The following is a 25,439-nucleotide window of genomic DNA, read 5'->3' as shown; positions in this document are numbered from 1 at the left end:
AGGGCAGCCCCAGTGGCTCAGCGGTTTAGTGCTGCCTTCAGCCCAGGGCATGATCCTGTAGACCCGGGATCGAGTTCCATGTCGGGCTCCCTGCGTGGAGCTTGCTTCTCCCTCTGCCTGTGTGTCTCTACCTCTCTCTCTCATGAATAAATAAATAAAATCTTTAAAAGGAAAAAAAAAAGTGATTTTTATTTTGGGGGCAGCCCGGGTGGCCCAGTGGTTTAGTGCTGCCTTCACCCCAGGGCTTGACCCTGGAGACCTGGGATCAAGTCCCATGTTGGGCTCTTTGCATGGAGCCTGCTTCTTCCTCTGCCTGTGTCTCTGTCTCACCTCACCCCCATCTCTCTGTGTTTCTCATGAATAACTTTTTTTTAAATAAAATCTTAAAAAAAAAAAAAGTGATTTTTATTTTGTGAACTTGCATGTCTCCTATCTTGTCTCTGCTCCTAGGGAAGCAGTATAGGATTGAGGTTACAGGTGTGATGATCTCTGAGTCCACTGTGACCCAGAACCTCTCCTAAGTCTCAGTTTCCCACCTCTAGAGTGGGGTGGTAACAATTGTACCTTCTCTCATTCTATTTTATTTTTACATAGTGGAGTACATTCTAAATATAGGATACTATAGGACTTCTTTTTTAAGGTTTTATTTTTTAAGTATTTATTTATTTGAGAGAGAGTGAGTGAGCAAGCAAGAGACATAAGCAGCAAGGAGCGGTAGAGGTAGAAGCAGACTCCCCACTGAGCAGGGAGCCCAACATAGGGCTTGACCCCAGGACTCCAGGATCATGACTCAAGCCAACTGACTGAGCCACCTAGGCACCCCTAAAGTTATATTTTTAAGTAGTCTCCACACCCAACAACGTGGGGCTCAAACTCAACCCCAAGATCAAGAGTTGCATGCTCTACTGACTGAGCCAGCCAGGTGCCCCCGTAGGAGGTTTTTTGCTTTTTTTTTTTTAACCTAAATTAGGATTTTTTTTAACCTAAATGTTGCAAAAAATATGACTAAAACCTGCCTTTAAAAAAAAAAAAAAAGATTTATTTATCTTTAGAGAGAGAGCAGGGGGAAGGGCAGAGGGAAAGAATCTTTCAGGCAGACACCCCCTGCCAAGCAAGGAGCGTGAGGCAGGGCTCTATCCTCCAACCCATCAGATCATGACTTGAGCTGAAACTGAGTCAGATGCCTAACCAACTGAGCCACCCAGGTGCCCCTGACTAAAACCTGCTTAAACATAATTTTAATACTTGAATAATATTCCAACCTGTTCGTATATTTCATGTAACTATCCGATCGTTTAATGTGAGATTATTTCCTGATTTTCTGTGGTATAAACAGTATGACAGTGACTGTCTATACGTAATTCAGTCACTGGCCAAGAGGCATGACCCTTTGTAAAGATTTTCTGTACCCCATTTTCTCATGGTTTACAGAGTATTTACACTCCCGCCAGAGCTCTGAGTGACAGAGCAGGTCCCTCTGCCTTCTTGCTTAGGTTGAGTAATCTTGGCCTTTAATTTGGTAGGCAAAAAATGGCATCTTGTTTTCAGGTCATTTCTGAGAAATAGTACTCCCTTGTCCCCCCCCCAACAACAATTTCCATGCGGCTGCTTCAAATTCTTTTCAGAAGAGAGTGAGATGTAAATAAGAAGACATAGCTTTCTTTCCGTTTTGAGTTGGTATGTGATGAGGTCCTGCGGCAGGTTTCACTACAGAGGTGAAAGGGTGGCAAGGACTTGGAGCTCAGAAAGGGCATTTGAAAGCAAGTCTTTAGGGAAGGCCGCTCCAGCGGTGAGACTCTCTGGAGAGCGAGATCAAAGTGCTGTGTGGCCATGGGGACATTTGTGACAGTCAGGACTTCATGAGTGTGCCCTCTGTGCATTGCTGGACCTGGGGCTATCTAGATTGCTTCTGGGTACCCAGCACAGCACAGGTTGTGGGGGTGGTGTGCAGGTGCTCAGGAAATGTTTGTGGATGAAAAAAATGAATGAATGAATACATGCACACTCCTTGTAAGTTGCTGGGTTAAAGAGTGAGGTGAAAGCAAGAGGAAGCCCTCTGGTGGAACTGAGCTGAGCAGATTACTGGGCACCTCGAAGGGTAGGAGGCTGAGAGAACCAGACCTATGATGACTTCCCTGAAACATCCCTGCCTTCTCCAATCCAAGTCTGTCCCTCTTCTGAGCTTCATGCCCATGGGCTGGCTTTTCTACATTGTTAGCCCTCGGATATGGCCTTGAAAGCCAGACTTCTTGTTTTCCTCTTGAGGGTACATGTGATGCACCGTGTATCTTTTTTTGTTTCTTGCTGGACTTTCCAGAGCTACCATGTTTGTAAATATACATGATAAGGAACAGATCCATACTGGGTATCCTGAAAACTGTATTTGAATCCATTAGTAGAGGAGCAGGCTTGGTAAAGATGTGTGAGGACTTTGTGTCAGTTGTCATGAAACCTCCTCTTCCCTCACATGTGACTATTTTCCTTCCTTCACGAAACATCGAGGCTTCCCACAGAGCAGAGATTTTTCTCAGAAAAATGTCTACTATGGGGCATGCCCTGTGCTAGGCGTCAAGTAGAGAATAGTGAACAAAGCAGATATGGTTTGTGTGTCCCATGGGCACAAAAGTTCAGCAGAGGAGACAGATTGATTCTTGTACGAGTGAATTTACACAAATGACTAAAAATCACACACTAAAGATCTGAGCGTTGGAGGAAAAGAGTGGGGTGTGGAAAGGATCAGGATTATTCAGAGCCGAGTCACTAGTCTCCAGAGCTCACAGCTGAATTATTGATGGTAATAGAGTTAAGTGAGGAATTTCAGCATGAAGAAGTATGTCAGTTTTTTAAAAAAAAAATGTATTTATTTGAGAGAGAATGCGCATGTACGTGCATGCATGAGTCGGGAGAGGCAGAGGGAGATGCAGACTCCTTGCTGAGCAGGGAGCTGGATGCAGGGCTCCATCCCAGGACCCTGGGATCATGACTTGAGCTGAAGGCAGACGCTAAACCCACTGAGCCACCCAGGGGCCCCTCTACGTTTCTCTAAGGGTGTGTAAGCTGGGTTTATGGACGTCGTAGAAGAGCAGCAGTTCTGGATACTGTCATTTACCTGGTACTTACTCTGTACGCGGCACTGTCCTGGCTATTTTTCGGGTATTTGCTTAGTCCTTAAACCCTGTAAGGGAAGTGCTCTTATGATTCCCATTTTACAGAGTAGGCTCAGGGATGTTGTCACATGTCCAAGGTCACAGTAAGTGGAGAAATTGGTTTCCAGCCCAGGCAATCTGGCTCCAGCATTGTGGTCCTTATTGCCGTTGCCTGCCAATTCCAAAGCTCCCCGGCTCTGAAGAGCAACACGTGGTTGTGCCAAAGGGGAGAGTGTGCCCAGGGTCAGTGTTCAGGCCTGGTGGCCAGTGGAGATGAGATGGTTCTGCCTGGTGATACCACCCCATTCCATTCAATAATGTTCTCTCAGTACCTTTTCTAGTTCCCACCGTTTGTTATTTCATATGTAGTTTTCTTTCTTTCTTTCTTTCTTTCTTTCTTTCTTTCTTTCTTTCTTTCTTTCTTTCTTTCTTTCTTTCTTTCTTTCTTTCTTTCTTTTCTTTCTTCTTTTATTCATGAGAGAGAGAGAGGTGCAGAGACACAGGCAGAGAGAGAAGCAGGCTCCATGCAGGGAGCCCGATGTGGGGCTCAATCTCAGGTCTCCAGGATCACACCCTGGGCCAAAGGCAGTGCTAAACCACTGAGCCACCCGGGTTGCCCCATGTTTAGTTTTCTTTGTCACCTTCCCTAAGTGCTCTGAGGGGGCAGAGTATGTGTTTTGCTTTCCTCTGTCCAACTGAGTGCCTGGCACAAAATGGTGCTCAATATTTATTTATATATTTGTTGTTGTTTAAGATTTTATTTATTAATGAGAGACAGAGAGGCAGAGACATAGGTAGAGGGAGAAGCAGGCTCTCTGTGAGAAGCATGATGCAGGAATTGATCCCAGGATCCAGGGATCACAACCTTGAGCCAAAGTCAGACGCTCAACCACTGAGCCACCCAGGTGTTTCTAAATATTTGCTTATTTATTTTAATTTGTTTTTATTAAGATGTACTTGACTTATAACACTATTTTAAGGTTATGACATAGTGATTTGACATTTGTATACACTGTGAAATCATCACGATTATTCTAGTTATTACCATCTTTGGTATGTATTTATTGAAAGAGCAATTGACCAAACATGAGACCTAGTGTTTTGCCTTAAAGGATAGTCTATGAGGGGTCGCCTGAGTGGTGCGGTCTGTTACACAGCTGGCTGTTAATTTCGAATCACATCATGATCTCAGGATTGTGAGATTGAGCCCTGCACCAGGCCCCACTCTCAGTGTAGTCTGCTTCATGCTTTCCTCCTCTGATCCTCTAACTTGAGCACACACACACTCCTCTTACTCTCTCTCAAATAAATAAATAAATACAATAATTTTTTTTTAAGATTTTATTTATTCATGAGAGACAGAGAGAAGCAGAGACCCAGGCAGAGGGAGAAGCAGGCTCCATTCAGGGAGCCAGATGTGGGACTCGATCCTGGGACTCCAGGATCATGCCCTAAGCCGAAGGCAGCCACTCAACCACTGAGCCACCCAGGCATCCCAATACAATCTTTTTAAAAAGGCTGTAAGGAAAAAATAATAAAAAAAAAATAGGGATCCCTGGGTGGCGCAGTGGTTTGGCGCCTGCCTTTGGCCCAGGGCGCCATCCTGGAGACCCGGGATCGAATCCCACGTCGGGCTCCCGGTGCATGGAGCCTGCTTCTCCCTCTGCCTGTGTCTCTGCACCTCTCTCTCTCTCTCTCTCTGTGACTATCATAAATAAATAAAAATTTAAAAAAAAATTTAAAAAAAATAAAAATAAAAATAAAAGGGCTGTAAGGTAGGAGGATAACTTCATTTTTTTGGAACTGTATGTGAGCCACAAGTTGAGCCAATTTCCAGGCCATATTCCAGGGATAATGAGTCTCCACTGAGTGAGCCAGTTTGGGGAGAATGGGTCTTTGGGAGGTTGAGGAGCACCAGAGAATTTGGAGCAAGGGTGTCTGCTACAGAGAAGCTTTAGGTGTCAGGCATAGGAGATTTTTGTGTAGATTTGCCTCCCCCCTCCCACCCGCCCTCAGTTTGGCTGTTTTTGAGGACAGCAATTGTGTTGGGGCTAATTTGCAACATTGACTTCATTTTTTTCCTCCTATAAATGTGTTTTTTTTTGGGGGGGGGGGGTGGGGAATGGCCTTACTTTTGCTAAATATAATCCCACAATTTATTTTTTATTTTTTTTAAGATTTAAAAAAAATTTATTAATGATAGAGAAAGAGGCAAAGACACAGGAGGAGGGAGAAGCAGGCCCCATGCCAGGAGCCCCATGTGGGACTCGATCCTGGGACTCCAGGATTGCACCCCAGGCCAAAGGCAGGCGCTAAACCACTGAGCCATCCAGGGATCACCCTAATCCCACAATTTAAATGCAATAAGAAATTTGTAGGAAGAAATACAGTGATTAATAGTACTGCTTTCCAAATTTCTGTTAGAACATGAATTTAATACCCTGATTCAGTTTAAATTTGAATTTTAGTGTTAATTTCTTTTTGCAGAATAGTAGTGTATTCACATGTACATAGTTTTTCTTCTAATACATGAAAAGGTGCTTGGTTTCTCTTTTTCGAAGTTTACCTTTTTCTATTACATGGGCAGGTCCTGAACTTGGGCAGAGGCACTAGCCTATCATCTGTAGTGATGAATGTCATTCCCTCAGACTTTAACAACCTGAGTTAATTAAAAGGTTCAGATGAAGTTAATCAAGTTTGGAACTCTAATTTTGTGCAGTGTTTTGATACGATGCGATGAGTCATCTTTTGGCAGAGCAGCTCTCCATCCCTGACAATATTTGATCTTAATGGAACAGTTTTATAATCTGGAAACTGGTGAGGAGGTGCTCTTCAGAAGTGCAGAGTCAACAGTGGGGTGTGCGTGTGTGTGTGTGTGTGTGTGTGGCTGGCTGGCTGGCTGGCTATTTGGGAGGGGTGAAAAGCAGAACAAAGAGGAGAATTTAATAAGCAAGAGCTTGTTAGGGGATAGGGTCAGTTCTGGGGCTGCTGCCTCTCCAGGACATGGGCTTCTCCCCGGCCCCCTCCACCCCTGCTGACTGGAGTGCTGACATTTGAAAAAGAGTGAAAAATACAGCTTCTGTTTGCTTTGCTGCAAGTAAGTGGCCGGACTGACTGGCCCCCTTCCCAGAGGCCCTGAGAGGACTTCAGATGTGGTCAGAGAGGTATCTGGACGGTGCCAGCCTGCCGGCCCATGGCCAGGCAGCCTGCACCAGGACCAGGCAAGGGGCCCAGAGAAACAGCAGGGCCAGCTGCTGACTGTCTTTGCTCTCCTCTTCTTCATCCCATCTTCTTTCTTTCTGAGGTGAAGCTGGTCTTCCACTCTGAAGATTGATGGGCAAGGTTTCATATGGCCTCTGCTTCCACATCTCACTTATTGAACTAGCAACTTAAAATTAATGGATCCATTGGGAGAGGGCAGGGCCCATCTGGAAAATGCATCTCGCAAAAATGTGGTTGAATGGGAGTCCTCCTGAGGTCAAGGGCAAAGAGCCAGACCACTTGGAATCCTTGGGGCTGCATTCTCGATTGCCTTGCCATTTCTCCTGGACTCCATTAGGGTTAAGAAACACAGATTCTGAAGCCAGATTTGGGTTGGCATTTCTGCTCCACTGCTTATTATTGACAGTTACATTGAACAAGCCACTTAATCTCTTTGAACTTCAGTTTCTTCATCAATAAAGTGGGGAGAGTAATAGGACCTACCTATTACCAGGTCATTGAGGATGAGTGGTAATGCACATAAAATGTTTAGAATAGTGCCTGGCACATCGTAGGCGCTGTTTGTTTTGCAGTTATAATGGTTTGAGCTTTGTTCCAAGAGCTGTATTTTCTAACCAAAAGATGAAAAGCTTTGTGGTAGAGCTGAAAAAATTATCCTCTCCTCTCCATCCCTCATGACAGTTGGTGCTTCTGTTGCAGTGACACAGAAATGAGAAGATCGCATATGAAGCAGCCAGCCTAGGGCTCCTGCTGCCTACCACCACCCTGATGGCTGGAAATCAAGCAGCCTTACTCAGTTTCCATACAGTTGCCACTGGGCCTTGAATTGTGCAGTTTGAGTGGCCTGCACTTGCCATTGCCTCTGTCATTGCTCAGGTGACACTGATAACTCATTCTGGGTCTGCCTTTGTGTCCTCTCCAAAGTGATTGACAAGAATAGTGATGACATTTGATACAGTCCGCTCAGAACATCCTCTCTTTTGGCCGGGCTAGCAGATTTCCACATTTCCTTTGTCTTCACAGGACATTGTTGAAAAAGAGTCTTGGTCAAAACAGGGATTAGTAGTCCCTTCTTTAGTCTTTTCTCCACTCTGCCTCCAAACGCTTATGATTTGATTATATTCATTTACTTCCAACTGGAATCCCAACAACACATCTGCCGAGTCAGAAGTGAAGTTTAGGTGATCGTAGACTGGTGTTAGCCAGCATCCAAACTGTCGTGGGCTCTGAGTTGGCCCAGCATCCAAACTGTCGTGGGCTCTGAGTTGGCTGCCCAGTGGTCAGGTAGCACTGAAGATTCTAGGAGCTGTGTTTTCTTTTCTTTTTTTTTTTAAGATTTTATTTATTCAAGAGAGAGAAAGAGAGAAGGGGCACGGCAGTGTAGAGGGACAGGGACAAGCAGACTCCACACTGAGTGTGGAGCCTGATGTGGAGCTCAATCCCACGACCCCGAGACCATGACTCTAGTTGAAATCAGGAGTTGGATTGGATGCCCAACCAGTTGTGCCACCCAGGTGTCCCAAAGCTATGTTCTTGAAAAGGAGGAATGTAATGTCCCCAGACAACATATGAAACAATTATTCTAGAGTCCTTTTTTTCAAAGCCTCTGATATGCAGACTCCTGTCCTGGACCTGTGAGGGTTGTCAGAGAAATACAGACCAAGGGCCTATCTTTGAGAAAAGCCCAATCCAGGGCAGGTTGTGTCTTCCTAAATGGGCCTCCATGGTTTGAGATCTTCCTGGAGCACTTTACAGCCCATTTATGAGCTCTTCTTGGGCTTGAGGAGGCCACCTGTTCTGGTTCCTGAATCCTTCGTCTCTTGCTACTACCTGCATGCAGCCTCTGAGCCTGCCAGGCCTGCAGTGAGTGCATGGCCACTGTGCTGGTGAATGAATTAATTTGTGCTACTTGGCTGGTAGTTGTCAACCCTGGCGGCTTATTTCCGAAACATTTTGTGAGTCTTAAGAAAACAAGTAGAAAGACTGATTCCTTAGTCTGAGGTGGCATCCAAATACTTGGATTTTTAAAGAGCCTCACAGCAGTTGTGTCACTTCTTAGTCCACCTTAATTTTTAGGAAAGAGCCTCTTGTACTAATAGTATAATTTGCAGAATAAGTTCACTTTTCTAGGGATCCCTGGGTGGCACAGCGGTTTAGCGCCTGCCTTTGGCCCAGGGCACGATCCTGGAGACTCGGGATCGAATCCCATGTCGAGCTCTCTGCATGGAGCCTGCTTCTCCCTCTGCCTATGTCTCTGCACCCCCCCCCCCACGTGACTATCATGCAAAAATAAATAAAATCTTTAAAAAAAAAAAAAGTTCACTTTTCTAGTAGATCTCGGTGAAAATTAAAGGGAAGTACTTTATTTTTTTTTTAATTTATTTATGATAGTCACACACAGAGAGAGAGAGAGAGAGGCAGAGACACAGGCAGAGGGAGAAGCAGGCTCCATGCACCGGGAGCCTGATGTGGGATTCGATCCCGGTCTCCAGGATCGCGCCCTGGGCCAAAGGCAGGCGCCAAACCGCTGCGCCACCCAGGGATCCCTAAAGGGAAGTACTTTAAAAAAAAAAAAGATTTTATTTATTTATTCATGACAGACAGAGAGAGGCAGAGGGAGAAGCAGGCTCCATGCAGGGAGCCTGACGTGGGACTCGATCCCAGGTCTCCAGGATCACACCCTGGGCTGAACGCAGCGCTAAACCGCTGAGCCACCCAGGCTGCCCAGGAAGTACTTTTTTAACTGGGAAGCATCCTCCAGGCCTGAGCTGCTGTCCCAGCACACCAGGCCCGTCATGCATCTATCCGCAGGTGTGTTGTGGGAAGGGCATGCCCTAGAGATTGGGCTTCAGGCCGGCTGTGCGCCTGCCTTGAGGAGCCTGTAGGGAATAAGGATACCATCTACCCAGCATGCAGTGGACAAAGTGTAGTGGCAGTAGAAGGTGCTGGTATTTTGATGAGTCTTATGCTCCTACATGTGCCTTTTTGTTGGGGTTGAAAATTCAGGGAAGCCTGAGTGGCTTAGCGGTGAGTGCCTGCCTTTGGCTCAGGTTGTGATCCTGGGGTCCCGGGATTGAGTCCCACATCGGGGCTCCCTGCATGGAACCTGCTTCTCCCTCTGCCTATGTCTCTGCCTGTCTCTCTGTGTCTCTCATGAATAAATACATAAAATAAAAGGAAAAAAGAAAATTCAAACCTTGTTAGGGTCTCAATACACAGTAGCTCTGATTTGCTGCCATCATCTGAACCTTTCCTCTGGTTCACAGGCAAAATTAAACATTTGTTTCTGGAGGTTGACATAATTGTTGTACTGAGGGAGGTTTTGTTTGTAATGACCTGTCTGTCTGATGAGTCTGAGCATTTGGCTGGCCTTTCTGGCTAAAGCAGCCCTTTGAACTGATGTCTAGAATGCATGCCTCCCACTCCTGATCTGTCTTCTGGACCATAATTGGGCCTTTTCCCTCTGCTTGAAGCTTCTCCCCTGCCCTCCCTTCCCCCAGATTCACAGATACTTGACTCAGTTACTACTTCCTTAGGGAATCCTTAACTGACACCATCCCACTGAGGATGTCAGATCCTCTGTTAGACTATTGTGGCACTCATCACAGTAATTTTTGTAATTTTTGTAATTGTCAATTGCCTCTGTTTGTGAATAAATGAAAAGTAGATTATCTTTTACTTGGTCCGCATTTTAATTAATATACCACTTTCTGTGTTTATGTTCTCAATATCTAGAAGCATTTGTTATGAAAAGACTTGGTTTTGTGGGTGCCTGGGTGGTTCAATCAGTTGAGGGTCCCACTCTTTTTTTTTTTTCTTGAAAGATTTTTTTTTTATTCGTGAGAAACGCACAGAGGGAGGCAGAGACACAGGCAAGGAGAGAAGCAGGCTCCCTACAAGGATCCTGATACGGGATTCAATCCCAGGATCTCAGGATCACGACCTGAGCCAAAGTCAGACCCTCAATCACAGAGCCACCAGGCGCCCCTAGCATCCCAGTCTTGATTTTGACTTGGGTCATGATGTTAAGGTTGGGGAATTGAGCTCCACATTGGGCTCCACACTCAGTGTGGAGTCTGCTTGTCCCTCTCTCTTTGCTCCTCCCCCTGCTTGCTCTTCTCTCTCTCCCTCTTCCTCTTCCTCTCCCTCTCCCTCTCTCTCCCTCTCCTCTCTCCTCTCTCCTCTCTCCCCTCCCTCCCTCCCTCCCTCCCTCCCTCCCTCTCAAATAAGATAGATAGATAGATAGATAGATAGATAGATAGATAGATAGATAGAATCTTTAAAAAGGGGGCGGATGCCCTTTTTTTGGTGGCTCAGTTGTTGAGCGTCTGCCTTTCACTCAGGGTGTGATCTTGGAGTCCTAGGATCAAGTCCCACATCAGGGTCCCTGCCTGGAGCCTGCTTCTCTCTCTGCCTGTGTCTCTCTGTCTTTCTCTCTGTGTGTCTCCCATGAATAAATAAATAAAATTAAAAAAAAAAAAAAAAAGACTTGGTTTTTAACCTACCTTCTTTGCCTTTCCTAGTGCTCCTGAAGTTCCGTACAGATAAAGGAAGAGATCCTAGTTCTGATACCTTCGGGGAAGATTCTGAGTTGTTGCTCCAGATTCGAAATGACGTGCTTGACTCCCTGGGTGTTAATCCTGACCTGCTTCCTGAAGATTTTGTCAGGTTAGTCTCAGTGCTTATCCCAGGTTAGCCTGGATTGATAAATGTCTTTCAGTATTTGCCTTAATTTGGACAGATCCCTTATTAAGAACGAAAGCCCTGAGGAGAGCCTCCGTCGCTACACTCTGCCTATTCCTGTCGACCTCTGGTGTAGTAGCACGGAATGAAAAAGAAAGAGAAGTGCAATTTATCATTTGTCATAGATATTTGTGTTCACATGGCTGAAAATCCAAAGCAACGTAAAATCTATGTATACTACTCTATACCTTTCTCTTTCCACCTTACGTTATCTTTTGGAGATATTTCCAGATCAGAACATTGATTCCTCCCTTGTTTTTTGTTTTGTTTTGTTTTGTTTTTTTAATGATTTTATTTATTTATTCACAAGAGACACAGAGAGAGGCAGAGACACAGGCAGAGGGAGAAGCAGGCTCCATGCAGGGAGCCCGACGTGGGACTTGATCCTGGGTCTCCAGGATCAGGCCCTGGCTGAAGGTAGCACTAAACCACTGAGCCAGCAGGGCTGCCCGATTCCTCCCTTGTTTATACAGCTCTATGGTATTTCAGCATGGAGCACTATAGTTTATTGAGCCTGTCCTACTGATTCAGGTTGTGGCCAGGCTTTTGTTATCGTGTAGCATATGGCCTTCTAAGTATCATTTTATATGTGTGCAGGTTCCATTACTAGAAAGGGAATGGCTGGATCAGAAGATTATGATTTACCATTTGGTAGATATTATCCCAGTGCCTTCCACTGATAGCTTATCAGTTTATACCCTCGGCAGCAAAGGCATCCATGTTCCCAGCATCCTCACCCTTGGGTCCTGGGATGTCTTTTGCTCTCACACTCAGCAGGTTTAGAATTTGTTTGGAGAGGTCCAGATGGTGACTGGGTGAGAAACCCCTTTCTAGGCAGTTCTGGGATCTTCTTAGTCTCCTTCTTTCAGTGTCTTTGGCAGGTGCCCACAATGCCTGCAGCTTGTAGCACTAACGATGATGGCTATATTGAGTTTATTGAGCAGCTGTTATATCCCAGGCATCGTGATGGTTGTCTTATATACATGGTCTCTCTTCACAACAGGAAACGTTCAGTCAACGCTCAGAGAAGTTAAGGGACTCATCCAAGGTTATACAGCTAATAACAATAGTACCATGTATGAGGATTTTCTGTGCTTTATCTATACAGCCACTGTTTGTTTGTTTGTTTGTTTGTTTGTTTTTGGGGCGGGGAGAGAGAACCAGCAGGGGGAGGGGCAAAGGTAGAGGGAGAACTAGAGTTCCCTTTGAGCAGGAAGTCTGATGCAGGGATTAGTCCCAGGACCCCGAGATCATGACCTGAACTGAAGTCAGACACTTAGCTGACTGAGCCACCCACGCGCCCCCTGTGCCAACACATTTAACTGTCAAAATAATTCCTTGAAGTGTCTATTATCATTTTTATTATTATTTTAATTGTTATTATTTTCCCATTAGTTAAATGATGACACTAATTCTCAGAAAGATATAATCACTTGCCCAAAGTTTTAGTATATAGCCAACCAAGATCTCACTCAGGTCTTACCACACTGCTACCTTGTTTTCTTTTCACCAGTAAATCAGAGTCCCTTCCTTTCCTACTCCCTACTTCCTTTACTTGTGTCTGGCAACCTTATTTAGACCCTACCAAAGCCCAGCTAGGTTCGGCCCAGTGGGGGGCCTTGAACCACCTGCCAAGCTGCCAGCCAAAGAGAGGCAGCAGTTAGCAAGTTTGCATTGTGTGGTCAGGGGTCCCTATCTCCTGCTAACAGCCAGTCACGTGTCTCTTGGTGGAGGAAGAAGATTGTGTGAGAAGCAAGTATTGTCTGCTCTGTGCTTCATGGCAGGAGGAGGAGGTGGGCCATGCGGGGCCACCAAGCATGCTTGGTGCTGGGTGCCAGGCTGTGAGTGTGCAGCTTGGTCAACTCATTTGGGCATCTTGAGTGGAGAATGGCTTGCCTGTGCATTTCAGGCCTCACCTCCCGAGAAGGAAAAAGCTGTAGCCTAACTAGCTGCTGGCTGGTTTTCTCTCCAGTGTTTTCTTTCCCTGCCCACCCTCTACATAACTGCTTTACCTTGTCCAGGACCTCCTATGCTAAGGCACTTCCGCTCTATGGCCCTTTAAGTAAGAGGTGTTTGGTGGTCTCGTGGAGTGTCTGTGGATACATAGGGGGAAATAAAGCTTGAGATAGAATTGAGATGCTGGCAGGGAAATGAACTGCCGTCTGGCAGCTGAGCTACCCTCACAAATTGCCCACTGCCAGCTCTGAGCAGGGTGTGCCCACTTCAGTTGAGAAAGCTGTGCACAAGTCTTCATTCCCCTTATCTGTCAGTGATAACGGACACTGTCCATTATGTTAGGTTATTTATTCTCTTTCAGAGAGATTTATTGCTTTTCTGATTATGAAAGAACAGATGCCTGTTTCCAGAAAGTGTTAAAAGGAAGAAAAAAGGATAACCCATAGTCACACCATGGAAAAGTGGCCACTGCTAATGTTTTCAGGATTTCACTTCATAAACTTCTCTACTTATTATTTATTCATATTTTTTCTCTTCTAAATATCAACAAAATCATACTTAATATATGATAGCCTTATTTTTTCATCATATCATGGGCCTGTTTGCAACAAAAATACAAATCCATAGTCTCACTTGTGCTTCATGTTTCATTGTTTGATAGGCGGTAATTTATTTAACCATTACCTTGGTGGGTATATAAGTTGTTAATACTTTGTCACTGTTATAAACATTTATGATGAACATTCATAATTTGTGTATGTAATATAACCTACTGTTTTTTTTAAGATTTTATTTATTTATTTATGAGAGACACAGAGAGGCAGAGACATAGGCAGAGGGAGAAGCAGGGTCCCTGTGGGGAGCCTGATGCTGGACTCCATCCCAGGACCCCAGGATCATGACCTGAGCCAAAGGCAGATGCTCAACCACCGAGCCACCCAGGCATCCCATAATTTACTGTTTAAAAGGTTTTATTTTATTTATTTTTAAGGATTTATTTATTTATTTATGAGGGAGGGAGGGAGGGAGGGAGGGAGGGAGGGAGGGAGGGGCAGAGACACAGGCCGAGAGAGAAGCAGGCTCCATGCCTGAAGCCCGACGGAACTGGATCCCGGGACTCCAAGATCGTGCCCTGGGCCAAAGGCAGGCGCCAAACCACTAAGCCACCCAGGGATCCCCAGGTTTTATTTTTTTAATTTGATAAAATAGACACAATATAAACCTTTTTTAAAAAAATTTTTTGAGTAATCTCTACACCCAGTGTGGGGCTCGAATTTACAGCCTTGAAATTAAAAGTCTCATGCTTTACCCACTGAACCAGCCAGGTCCTTTCCATTTTAACCATTGCTTATTTTCTTTTATAATTTATTTATTTTAGAGAGAGACCAAGCATGGGGGGAGGGACAGAGAGAGAAAGTCCTGAAGCAGACTTTCTGCAGAGTGTGGGACCCAGCGTGGGGCTAAGTGTCCCCACCAGCAGACCTTTCTGCAGACCTGTGAAACCAAGTGGTGGCTGCTTAACTCACTGAACCACCTAGGCGCCCCTAAACTGTTCTTAAATGTACACTTTAGGGCAATTGGCTGACTCAGTTGGTGGAGTGTGCAACTCTTGATTTTGGGATTCTGAGTTCAAGTCCTACCTTGAATGTAGAGATTACTTTTTTTTTTTTAAGATTTTATTTATTTATTTATTTTATTTTATTTTTTTTAATTTTTATTTGTTTATGATAGTCACAGAGAGAGAGAGAGAGAGGCAGAGACACAGGCAGAGGGAGAAGCAGGCTCCATGCACCGGGAGCCCGACGTGGGATTCGATCCCGGGTCTCCAGGATCGTGCCCCGGGCCAAAGGCAGGCGCCAAACCGCTGCGCCACCCAGGGATCCCAGATTTTATTTATATATTCATGAGAGAGAGAGAGGCAGAGGGAGAAGCAGGCTCCTTGAAGGGAGCCCCACGTGGGACTCGATCTTGGGACCCCAGGACCATGCCCTGAGCTGAAGGCAGACTCTCAACCACTGAGCCACCCAGGCATCCAAAGATTATTTAAAAATAAAATCTTTAGGGGCACCTGGGTAGCTTAGTGATTGAGTGTCTGCCTTTGGCTCAGGTTGTGATCCCAGGGTCCTAGAATCTAGTCCCGCATCAGGCTCTCCCTGCAGGGAGCCTGCTTCTCCCTCTGCCTATGTCTCTTCCTATGTGTCTCTCATGAATAAATAAATGAAATCTTTTTTTTTTTTTTTTTTTTTTTTAAATGTACAAGGATACCTGGGTGGCCGAGTGGATGAACATCTGCCTTTGACTCAGAGCGTGATCCTGGGGTCCGGGCTCCTTGCAAGAAGCCTGCTTCTCCCTCTGTGTGTGCTTCTGCCTCTCTCTCTGTTTCTCATGAATGGGTAAAATCTTAAAAACAAAAAGTACAATTCATCGACATTAAGTTTATTCACATTGTTGTGCAGCCATTACTACTGTATATTTCCAGAAGTTTTTCAGCATCCTAAACTGAGAAAATCTTTGCCCATTGAACACTAACTATTCTGCCTTCCCCCAGACTCTGGTAACCTCTATTCTGCTTTCTGCGTCTATGAATTTAGTTATTCTAGCTATTTCATGTAAGCAGAGTCCTACCATATTTGTCCTTTTGTGAAGTTGCTGGTTTTTAAATTATAGAAGTAGTATGCATGTTATGGAAAAATCTGATAGTACAGAATAAATTCAAAGATGAAAATGAAAATCACTCATAATTCCATTACCCAGAGAAAACCACTGACCCTTTGGTATTTTATCTTACACATGTTCTGTCTTAGCAAATGTGAAATCAACAAAGTCCTTTGTAGATTTTTTTTAAAAGACCCGTATAATCGTTCACAAGGGTGGTGGGAAAAGGTGCAGTCTTTTTAGGAAGCAATTTGGAAATATGTATCAGGAGTCATTACAATCAGTGTTCTTTCTTTGGCCCAGTCATTCTCCTTAATAATGAAAATATGCCCTGAAGAAATAATGTGAGAAGTATTTATTACAAAAGATATTCATGGGGTACCCGGGTGGCTCAGTCAGTTAAGCATCCAACTCTTAGTCTCAGCTCAGGCCTTGATCCCAGGGTCATGACTTTGAGCCCTGCAATGGGCTTCATCCTAGCGTGGAGCTAAATAAATAAGATATTCATTATCATACTTAAAGAGAAATTGGAAACACATTAAAGAGTTAATGACAAAGGACAATGGAGTATTATAGCACAGGTTGAAAATAACGTTTATTATGAAAAATGTCAAGCATACAGAAAAATAAAAACATAAAGTAGTAAATATATACCACTCAGATTCAATTGTTAATATTTTGTTTTTTGTTTTCGGGGGAGGGGCATACTGAAGACATGATGCTTAAAGATGCATCCAGGTTTATCAGTTGGATTTGATTCTGTGTCTCTTTTAATGTAGGGATTGGCAAACTATGGCTTGCCACCTGTTTTTGTAAATAAAGCTTTATTCCACACCTACTTATTTACGTATTATGTGTGTCAGCTTTTGTAGTTTTTACTATAGAGTAAAAGCTTTACTACAAAAGCTGTAGAGTCTACTCTATAACAGCAGACTTAAAGAGTTTAATTAGGGACCATATGGTGCATAAAGGCCAAAAAAATTTACTGTCAATTACTGTATAGAGAATGCTTTCCAACTCCTGATCTAGAATAGTTTATCACTTTCCTCCTCCTCTCCCCCCCTCCCCTCTTCCCTCCCTCCCTTCCTTCCTTCCTTCCTTCCTTTTTGGAAGAATCCAGGCCAGTTAAATTGTAGAATGTCCCATATTCTAGATTCATCTGATTGTTTCTTCAGTTGGTGCTTGTTTTGTCTTGTATAATTTTTATAATTTAGACTTGTTTCTTCAGTGGTATTTATTCAATTTTTTTTGGTCAGTGGTATTTAAAAAAAGTTTCATGTGTATAGTAGGGGTACCTGACTGGCTCAGTTGGAGGAGCACGTGACTGTGATTCTTCATCTTGGGGTTGTGAGTTTGAGCCCCACGTTGGATGTAGAGATGATATACATAGATACATACATACATACATATGAGATGAAATAAACTTATTAAAAATAATAAAATATTTTTAAAAATTTATATACAATAAAATTTATTCTTTTTTGTTCTATGAGTTGTATGTATGTTTTTTTTTTAATTGGGTTATTTCTCATTGAATTTTAAGAATTCTTCTTAAAATGTTATTTAAATTTTGTTAACATATAGTTCAATATTAGTTTCTGGAGTAGAATTCAGTGATTCATCATTTAGATACAACACGCAGCGCTCATCACAAGTGCCCTCTTTAATCCCCATCACCCATCTAGCCCATCCCCCCCACCTCCTTCCATCAACTCTGTTTATTCTGTCATTAGGAGTCACTTACGGCTTATCTCCCTTTCTGCTTTTTTTCTTTTCTTCCTTTCCGTATGTTCATCTGTTTTCTTTCTTAAATTTCACATGTGAGTGAGATCATATTTGTCATTCTCTGGCTGACTTGACTTAGAATACACTCTGGCTCCATCCATGTCATTGCAAATGGCAAAATTTCATTCTTTTTGATGGGTGAGTAATATTCGTGTGTGTGTGCGTTTGTGTGTGTGTGTGTGTGGTGTGTGTGTGTGTGTACATAAACACTCCACGTCTTTATCATCAGTTGATGGACGTTTGGGCTCTCTCTTTAGTTTGGCTATTGTTGATAATACTGCTATAACACCGGGGTGCGTGTGCCCCTTCAAATCTGCATTTTTGTATCCTTTGGGTAAATACCTAGTAGTGCAATTGTTGTATCCTAGGGTAGGTCTATGTTTATCTTTTTTGAGGAACCTCCAAAATGTTCTCCAGAGCAGTTTTACCAGTTTACATTCCCACCAACAGGACAAGAGGGTTCCCTTTTCTTCACAACCTCACCAAGACCTATTGTTTCTTCTATTAATTTTAGCCATTCTTAGAACATCTGGTGGCTCAGCGGTTGAGTATCCGCCTTCAGCTCAGGGTGTGATCCCGAAGTCCTGGGATTGAGTCCCACATCGGGTTCCCTGCATGGAGCCTGCTTTTCCCTCTGCCTATGTCTCTGCCTCTCTCTCTCTCTCTCTCTCTGTCTCTCATGAATAAAAAATAAATAAAATATTTTTTTTTTATTTTTGAGTGATAAATAAAATCTTAAAACTTTTTTTAGGGATCCCTGGGTGGTGCAGCAGTTTAGCGCCTGCCTTTGGCCCTGGGCGCAATCCTGGAGACCCGGGATCGAATCCCACATCAGGCTCCCGGTGCATGGAGCCTGCTTCTCCCTCTGCCTGTGTCTCTGCCTCTCTCTCTCTCTCTCTCTCTGTGTGTGACTATCAAAATAAAATTTAAAAAAAAAAAAAAAAAACTTTTTTAGCCATTCTGAGAGGTGTGAGGTGGTACCTCATCATGTTTTTTTTTTTTTTTCTTTTTTTTCATCATGGTTTTGATTTGTATTTCCCTGATGATAAATGATGTTGACCATCTTTTCATGTGTCTGTTAGCCATCTGGATGTCTTCTCTGGAAAAGTGTCTATTCATGTCTCCTGCCCATTTTGTAACTGGATTCTTTGTTTTTGGGGTGTTGAGTTTGGTAAGTTCTTTATAGGTTTTGGGTACTAACCCTTTATCACATGATGTTGTTTGCAAATATCTTATCCTATTCCATAAGCTGCCTTTTGGTTTTCTAGATTCCTTCACTCTACAGAAGCTTTTTATCTTTTTTTTTTTTTTTTTAAGATTTTATTTATTTATTCATGAGAGAGGTTTCTGCCTGTGTTCTCCTCTAGGATCTTTATGGTTTCCTGTCTCACATTTAGGTCTTTCATCCATTTTGAATTTAGTTTTGAATATGGTATAAGAAAGTGGTCCAGGGGTGTCTGGGTAGCTCTGTGTCCATTAAGTGTCTAACTTTGGGTCGGGTCATGATCCTGAGGTCCTGGGGTCCTGGGATCAAGCCCTGCATCGAGCTCCAACTCAGTAGGAAACTCGCTTCTCCCTCCCCTGTTCCCGTTCCCCTTGCTTGTGCTTGCTCTGTCTCACACTCTCAAATAAATCTTAAAAAAAAAAAAAGGTTAGTTGACTATGTAGTTGTGGGTTGTTTTTGTTTTTAAAGTTCCATGAACTTGGAGTGCCTGTCTGGCTCCATCAGTAGAGCATGCAATTCTTGATCTCAGTTGTTAGTTCAAGCCCTGCATTAGGCATAGAGATTACAGAAAAGAAAGAAAGAGAGAGAGAGAGATAGGAAGGAAAGGTAGATAGATAGATAGATAGATAGATATTCATTTATTCATTCTTGGGGTACCCCAGTAGCTCAGTTAAGCATTCGACTCTTGATTTTTGACTCATGTCATGATCTCAGGGTTGTGAGATCAAGCTGACTTGGGTTCCACACTGGATTTGGAGCCTTAAGATTCCCTTTTTCCCTCTCCCTTTCCAAAAACAAAAGAAAGAAAAGTTTCATTGCCCTAAAAATTCCCTTGTAGTGCTTGATAACAAGGCAGCTCTTTTTTCTCTGTAGCCACTGATCTGTTCTCTATTCCTATAGTTCTGTCTTTCCAATGATGTTATACATTCAGCATGTGTAGCCTTTTGAGTCTGGCTTCTTTCACTTAGTTTAATTCATTTGAAATTCATCCACGTTATATGAATGGATAGCTCATTTCTTCTTATTGCTGAGCAGTAGTGTACTGTATGGATACACCAGTTTGTTCACCAGATGAAGGACATTTGGGTTGTTCCCGGTTTTGGGCAATTAAAGACTAAAGCCACTATAAACATTCACGTGTTTTTGTGTGAGCATAAGTTTTTATTTCTCTTGGGTGTGTATACCTAAGAGTGGAATTGATGAATCATATGGTAATTTTATGTTTAACATTTTGAGGAACTGCCAGACTGTCTTCCATAGCAGCCACACCGCCTTGCCACTCCACCAACACTTTTGTGTGGATTCCAGTTTCTCCACATCCTTACCAACAAGTGTTATTGTCTGTTAATTTAGCCTTAGTGGGTAATAAGTTGTATTTCACTATAGCTTTGATTTGCATTCTTAATGACTAATGATGTAGAACATCTCTTCATGTACTTGGTGGCCATTTGTATATGTTTTAAGCAAAATGCTATTCAAATAATTTGTGCATTTTTAAATTCTTTTCTTTTTCTTTTTTCTTTTTTAGATATTTATTTATTCATAACACAGAGAAGGAGAGAGAGAAGCAGAGACACAGGCAGAGGGAGAAGCAGGCTCCATGCAGGGAGCCCAATGTGGGACTCGATCCCGGATCCCCAGGATCAGGCCCTAGGCTGAAGGCGGTACTAAACTGCTGAGCCACCTGGACTTCCCTGTTTTTCTTTTTTATTGTTAGTCATAAAGAGTTCTCTATAGAGAGGCATCTAGATGGCTCAGTCGGTTAGGCATCTGCCTTCACCTTGGGTCATGATCTTGGGGTCCTGAGATATCGAGTCCCACATCAGGTTTCTTGCTCATGTGCGCGCGCATGCTCTCTCACTTTCTCTCTCTCTCTCTCTCTCTCTCAAATAAATAATCTTTAAAAAAAAGTTTTTTGTTTTTTTTTTTAAGATTTTATTTATTTATTCATGAGAGAGACACAGAGAGAGAGGCAGAGATACAGGCAAGGGAGAAGCAGGCTCCATGCAGGGATCCTAACGCGGGACTTGATCCTGGGACTCCAGGACCACGCCCCGGGCCGAAGGCAGGTGCCAAACCATTGAGCCATCCAGGGATCCTCCCAGAAAAGAGTTCTTTATAGAATCTGGATATACAGGTTGTTCATCAGATACATGATTCACAAAATTTTTAATCTATTCTGTGGATTGTCTTTTCACTCTCTGAAATGAAAAGTATTCTTTGTTTTGTTTTTAATTTTTATTTATTTATGATAGTCACACAGAGAGAGAGAGAGAGGCAGAGACTTAGGCAGAGGGAGAAGCAGGCTCCATGCACCGGGAGTCCGATGTGGGATTCGATCCCCGGTCTCCAGGATCGTGCCCTGGGCCAAAGGCAGGCGCTAAACCGCTGTGCCACCCAGGGATCCCCTGAAAAGTATTCTTTGAAGTACAAGTTTTTAATTTTTATGAAATAACAATTTATCTTTTTTTTTTTTTTTCATGTTGCTTCTCCTAGGATAACGTTTAAGAAACCATTGCCTAATCCAAGGTCATGAAGATTTATTGCTGTTTTGTAGTTTTAGCTATTATATTTAGATCTGTGAGCCTTTTTTTTTTCTTTTAAGATTTTATTTATTCATGAGAGACACACAGAGAGAGGCAGAGACGCCGCTGTGCCACCCAGGGATCCCCCTGTGAACCATTTTTGAATCAGCTTTTGGGCATGGTGTGAGGTAGAGGTTCAGCTTCATTCTTTTGCACGTGGAGACCCACTTGTCCAGTATTGTTTGTTATAGAGATTTTTTTCAGGGGCATCTGGGTGGTTCAGTTGACTAAGCATCTGCCTTCAGCTCAGGTAGTGATCCCAGGGTTCTGGGGTTGGATTCCTTGCTAGAGGAGTCAGCTTCTCCCTCTCCCTTTATCCCTTCCCCTGCTGGTGCTCTCTCTCAAATAAATAAATAAAATCATTAAGAAAAATAAAAAGGGGATCCCTGGGTGGCGCAGTGGTTTGGCGCCTGCCTTTGGCCCAGGGCACGATCCTGGAGACCCGGGATCGAATCCCACGTCGGGCTCCCTGCATGGAGCCTGCTTCTCCCTCTGCCTGTGTCTCTGCCTCTCTCTCTCTCTCTGTCTCTCATGAATAAATAAAATCTTTAAACACACACACATACAGACACAAATCAGTTGACGATATAGGTATTTATTTCTGGATTCTTACTTCTATTTCACTGATCTATATGTCCGTCAATATAGATACCAGTACCACAGTATTTTGAGTACTATTGTTTTGTAGTAGTAGTAGTAAGTTGTGAAATTGAGACATGTGAGTTTCTTCTTTCTCACAATTCTTTTGACTAGTCTGGGTCTCTTGCATTCCCATACAAATTTTTAGGATGGATTTTCCCATTTCTACAAAAAAGGCAGCTAGTAATTTGATGGGGATTATGCCAAAAATATAGAATAAATTTGGGGGGTATTGCCACCTTAGCAGTGTTCAGTGTTCTGATCATGAGTGTGGGATGTTTTTCCATTTATTTACTTATTTTATTTTGTTCAAAAATGTTTTGTAGTCTACAGAATGTAAGTTTTACACTATTGTTAAGCTATTCCTAAATATTTTATACTTTTGGGTGGTAATATAAATGGAGGTCTTAATTTCATTTTCAAAATGTTCATTGCGGGATCCCTGGGTGGCGCAGCGGTTTGGCGCCTGCCTTTGGCCCAGGGCACGATCCTGGAGACCCGGGATCGAATCCCACATCAGGCTCCCGGTGCATGGAGCCTGCTTCTCCCTCTGCCTGTGTCTCTGCCTCTCTCTCTCTCTCTCTCTCTGTGACTATCATAAATAAATTTAAAAAATTAAAAAAAAAAAAAAACAAAAAAAAATGTTCATTGCTAATTTATAGAAATACAATTCATTTTTGTCTATTAATCTTATATCCTACAGCCTTGCTGATTAAATTTAATAGTTGAGTAATTTTTCTGTAGATTCCATAGTATTTTCTATATACTCGATCATGTTATCTACTTCTTCCTTTCTAATCTGTCAGTCTCATTCATTTTTCTTTCCTTAATTGTGGTGGCTAGAACCCCTAGTATAATGTCATATAGAAGTGGTGAGAGCAGACGTCCTTGTCTTATCCCCAATCTTAGGAGGAAAGCTTTCAGTCTTTCACCATTAAGTATGATATCAGCTGTAGACTTTTCATAGATGCCCTTCATCAGGTTGATGAAATTTCCCTCTGTTCTCGGTTTGTTAGGTGTTATTATCATCAAGAGGGCTGGATTTTGTCACGTTTTTTCCCCTCTGTCTGTTGAGATGATCATGTGTTTATGGTCCCTGTATTCATTTAATACGGCAATACTACATTGACTGATTTTTCAGATACTAAACCAACCTTGCATTTCTGGTTGTAAATCAATCCCACTTAGTCATGGTGTATAATCTTTTATGTATGTTGCTGGTTAGGTTTGTTAGCATTTTGTTGAGATAATATACTATTTAAAAGAGAAAAAAAGAATATTAAATTGTATAGTATAATTGCACAGAATACAGGTGTATTTTTTTTTAAAGGAAAATATTTCCACGTTTGATTATCTTTGAGTAGTGGGATAATGAGTGACTAGTTTTTCTTTCTTTCTTTTTTTTTTTTGTGACTAGTTTTTCTTTGTTATCGTTCTCTGTTTGATAATCTATGAAGGACCTTGATAATCCAGAGGAAAAGTTAACCTCTGTGATTGTACAGATGGAAATACTGGTCCCACCAGGGTGTGGGGGGATGGGCACCTTCACACAAGGTTGATGGGAGTTGAAATGGTAAAGCTTTTCTTGAGGGCATTTTGGCACAATGTGTCAGGATCCAGAAATTCTGTATTTAGAAATTTGCCATAAAGAATTATTGGACACCTATGCCAAGATACTTGTTTGCATTGTTGAACAGATTAAATATCCATCAGTAGATTACAGAGCAGAGTTAATGACTTTTATATATATATATATAATATACATAAATATTTATATAATATATAATTTATTCATAGTATTTTATATATTTATAATTTATTATAATTTATATATTTAAATATATTTATATAAAACATGATTTAATTATATGTGTTTAGATATGTGCACTTTTAAAAATCACAAAGGATTTTTGTTTGTTTGTTTGTTTTTTTTTTTTAAAGATTTTACTTATTTATTCATGAGATACACACAGAGAGAGGGAGGCAGAAACACAGGCAGAGGGAAAAGCAGGCTCCATGCAGGGAGCCCAATGTGAGACTCGATCCCGGGTCTCCAGGATCATGCCCTCTGCTGAAAGCAGCGCTAAACCGCTAAGCCACCCGGGCTGCCCCAAATCAGGAAGGATGTGTATCACACTGGAAAGATTTGTGGTAGTCTCCTGGTGGTAGGGTTCCTTAGGTAAGCTTTCACTTTAACTTTTCTGTGTTCCACTTTGCTCATTTAGAAAATACCTTTGTTTCAGGGCTGGGAACTGACAGAACACACTTCCTCTGGGGAGATGGTGGGAGAGTGTTATACTGCCCAGGAGTGGTGATTTGGAGGGACAGGTGACAGTATTAGCTAATATTTGTCCTCTGGTTGCCTCATCCTGGCCCACAAGGGTTGGTATCTATGTGAGTAGCAAAGACTTCCTGCCCCCATGCTTCAATTTCAGGCCCCAGATTTCCCATGCCTCCTACATGTTAACACAGGCCTTCTCCCTGACATCTGTCTGGGAACAGCAGATAGAACCCACTGCCCATTGTGGGTAAGAAGAGAATTGCGAGAATGTGACCGGGGCACTGAAACATCTGATATTTGTTGGACCTTATTTTTAGGAAGCACAGATATAGTCTTTCCTTTAACTTAAACAAAAAATGTTGTGAAACAATTCCTGCCTGCCTTGCGAGGTTCAGAGGTCTTTCCCAACTAACCTCCTGGAGCAGATTTCATTTTCATACCTAGGTGCCAGCATTAGCATTGCTGTCTGAGTTGACTCCTCCTGGTAGATGTTTTCATTCAGGTGAGCCCACTACTGACCTTTGCCAGATATCTACCAGCCTTCCTGTTCCTCAGGGCTCCATTTCATTTGTCTTCTCTTCTAGGTACTGCTTCTCTGAGATGGCCCCAGTGTGTGCAGTGGTTGGAGGGATCCTGGCCCAGGAAATTGTGAAGGTAAAGAATCCCTTTGAAGCAGATCGTTGATCCACCATGGTCTTGTCGGTGTGCCAACCAGAGAGAACCCCTGGCTAACCTTAGAGAGCTGCCTGGTTTCTCGGACTCTATTCATCTTTGTTTTGTGACTTGCCCTTTTCCTTTCTTCACCCTCCTACCTCATCCTATTCTCTCCAGCCTGTTCAGATGAGCATACAGCAAATGATCTTTGAGTGTCTACTCTGTGCTAAGCCTAGAACTGGGCATAGTGTCCTTCAGGTACTGTCTGCAGACTGTCCCCTAACTATACTGCTGAGTTATGTGGTGCTTATGATATTTGCCATGTATCTTGCTCTATGAAATGATACTCTGATGATCTCCATTTAAAGGGAGGGCACTGAAGCCCAGATATGGGGCTCCAAAACCTGTGCTCTTCTGCTTCATGTGGTTTTTCTCTGTCCATGACATGGCATTAGAGCTTCCTCTTGTTATGCACACACCATGGGTATTTATTCAGAAGGGGGCATTCATTCCATACCAGTGGAGCATGTGTACTAACCCAGGAGCCT

The 25,439-nt window shown here is 42.9% G+C and overlaps 1 protein-coding gene across 3 annotated transcripts in view; it reads left to right on the top strand.

Annotated features, from left to right (window-relative positions):
• The window catches only part of SAE1 (SUMO1 activating enzyme subunit 1), an 82,484-nt gene that overhangs the window by 52,422 nt on the left and 4,623 nt on the right, over positions 1-25,439 (top strand). For all 3 annotated transcript variants that reach the window (XM_025424542.3, XM_025424541.3, XM_025424543.3), the window contains exons 7-8: positions 10,892-11,036; positions 24,822-24,891. In XM_025424542.3, the coding sequence (XP_025280327.1) occupies positions 10,892-11,036; positions 24,822-24,891 (215 nt within the window). The remainder of the gene's footprint in view (positions 1-10,891; positions 11,037-24,821; positions 24,892-25,439) is intronic.

The sequence above is a fragment of the Canis lupus genome, chromosome 1, assembly GCF_003254725.2.
Source record: "Canis lupus dingo isolate Sandy chromosome 1, ASM325472v2, whole genome shotgun sequence".
Taxonomy (NCBI): domain Eukaryota; kingdom Metazoa; phylum Chordata; class Mammalia; order Carnivora; family Canidae; genus Canis; species Canis lupus.
The sequence above is the reverse complement of the archived record's forward strand: the minus strand, read 5'-3'. Positions and strand labels throughout refer to the sequence as shown.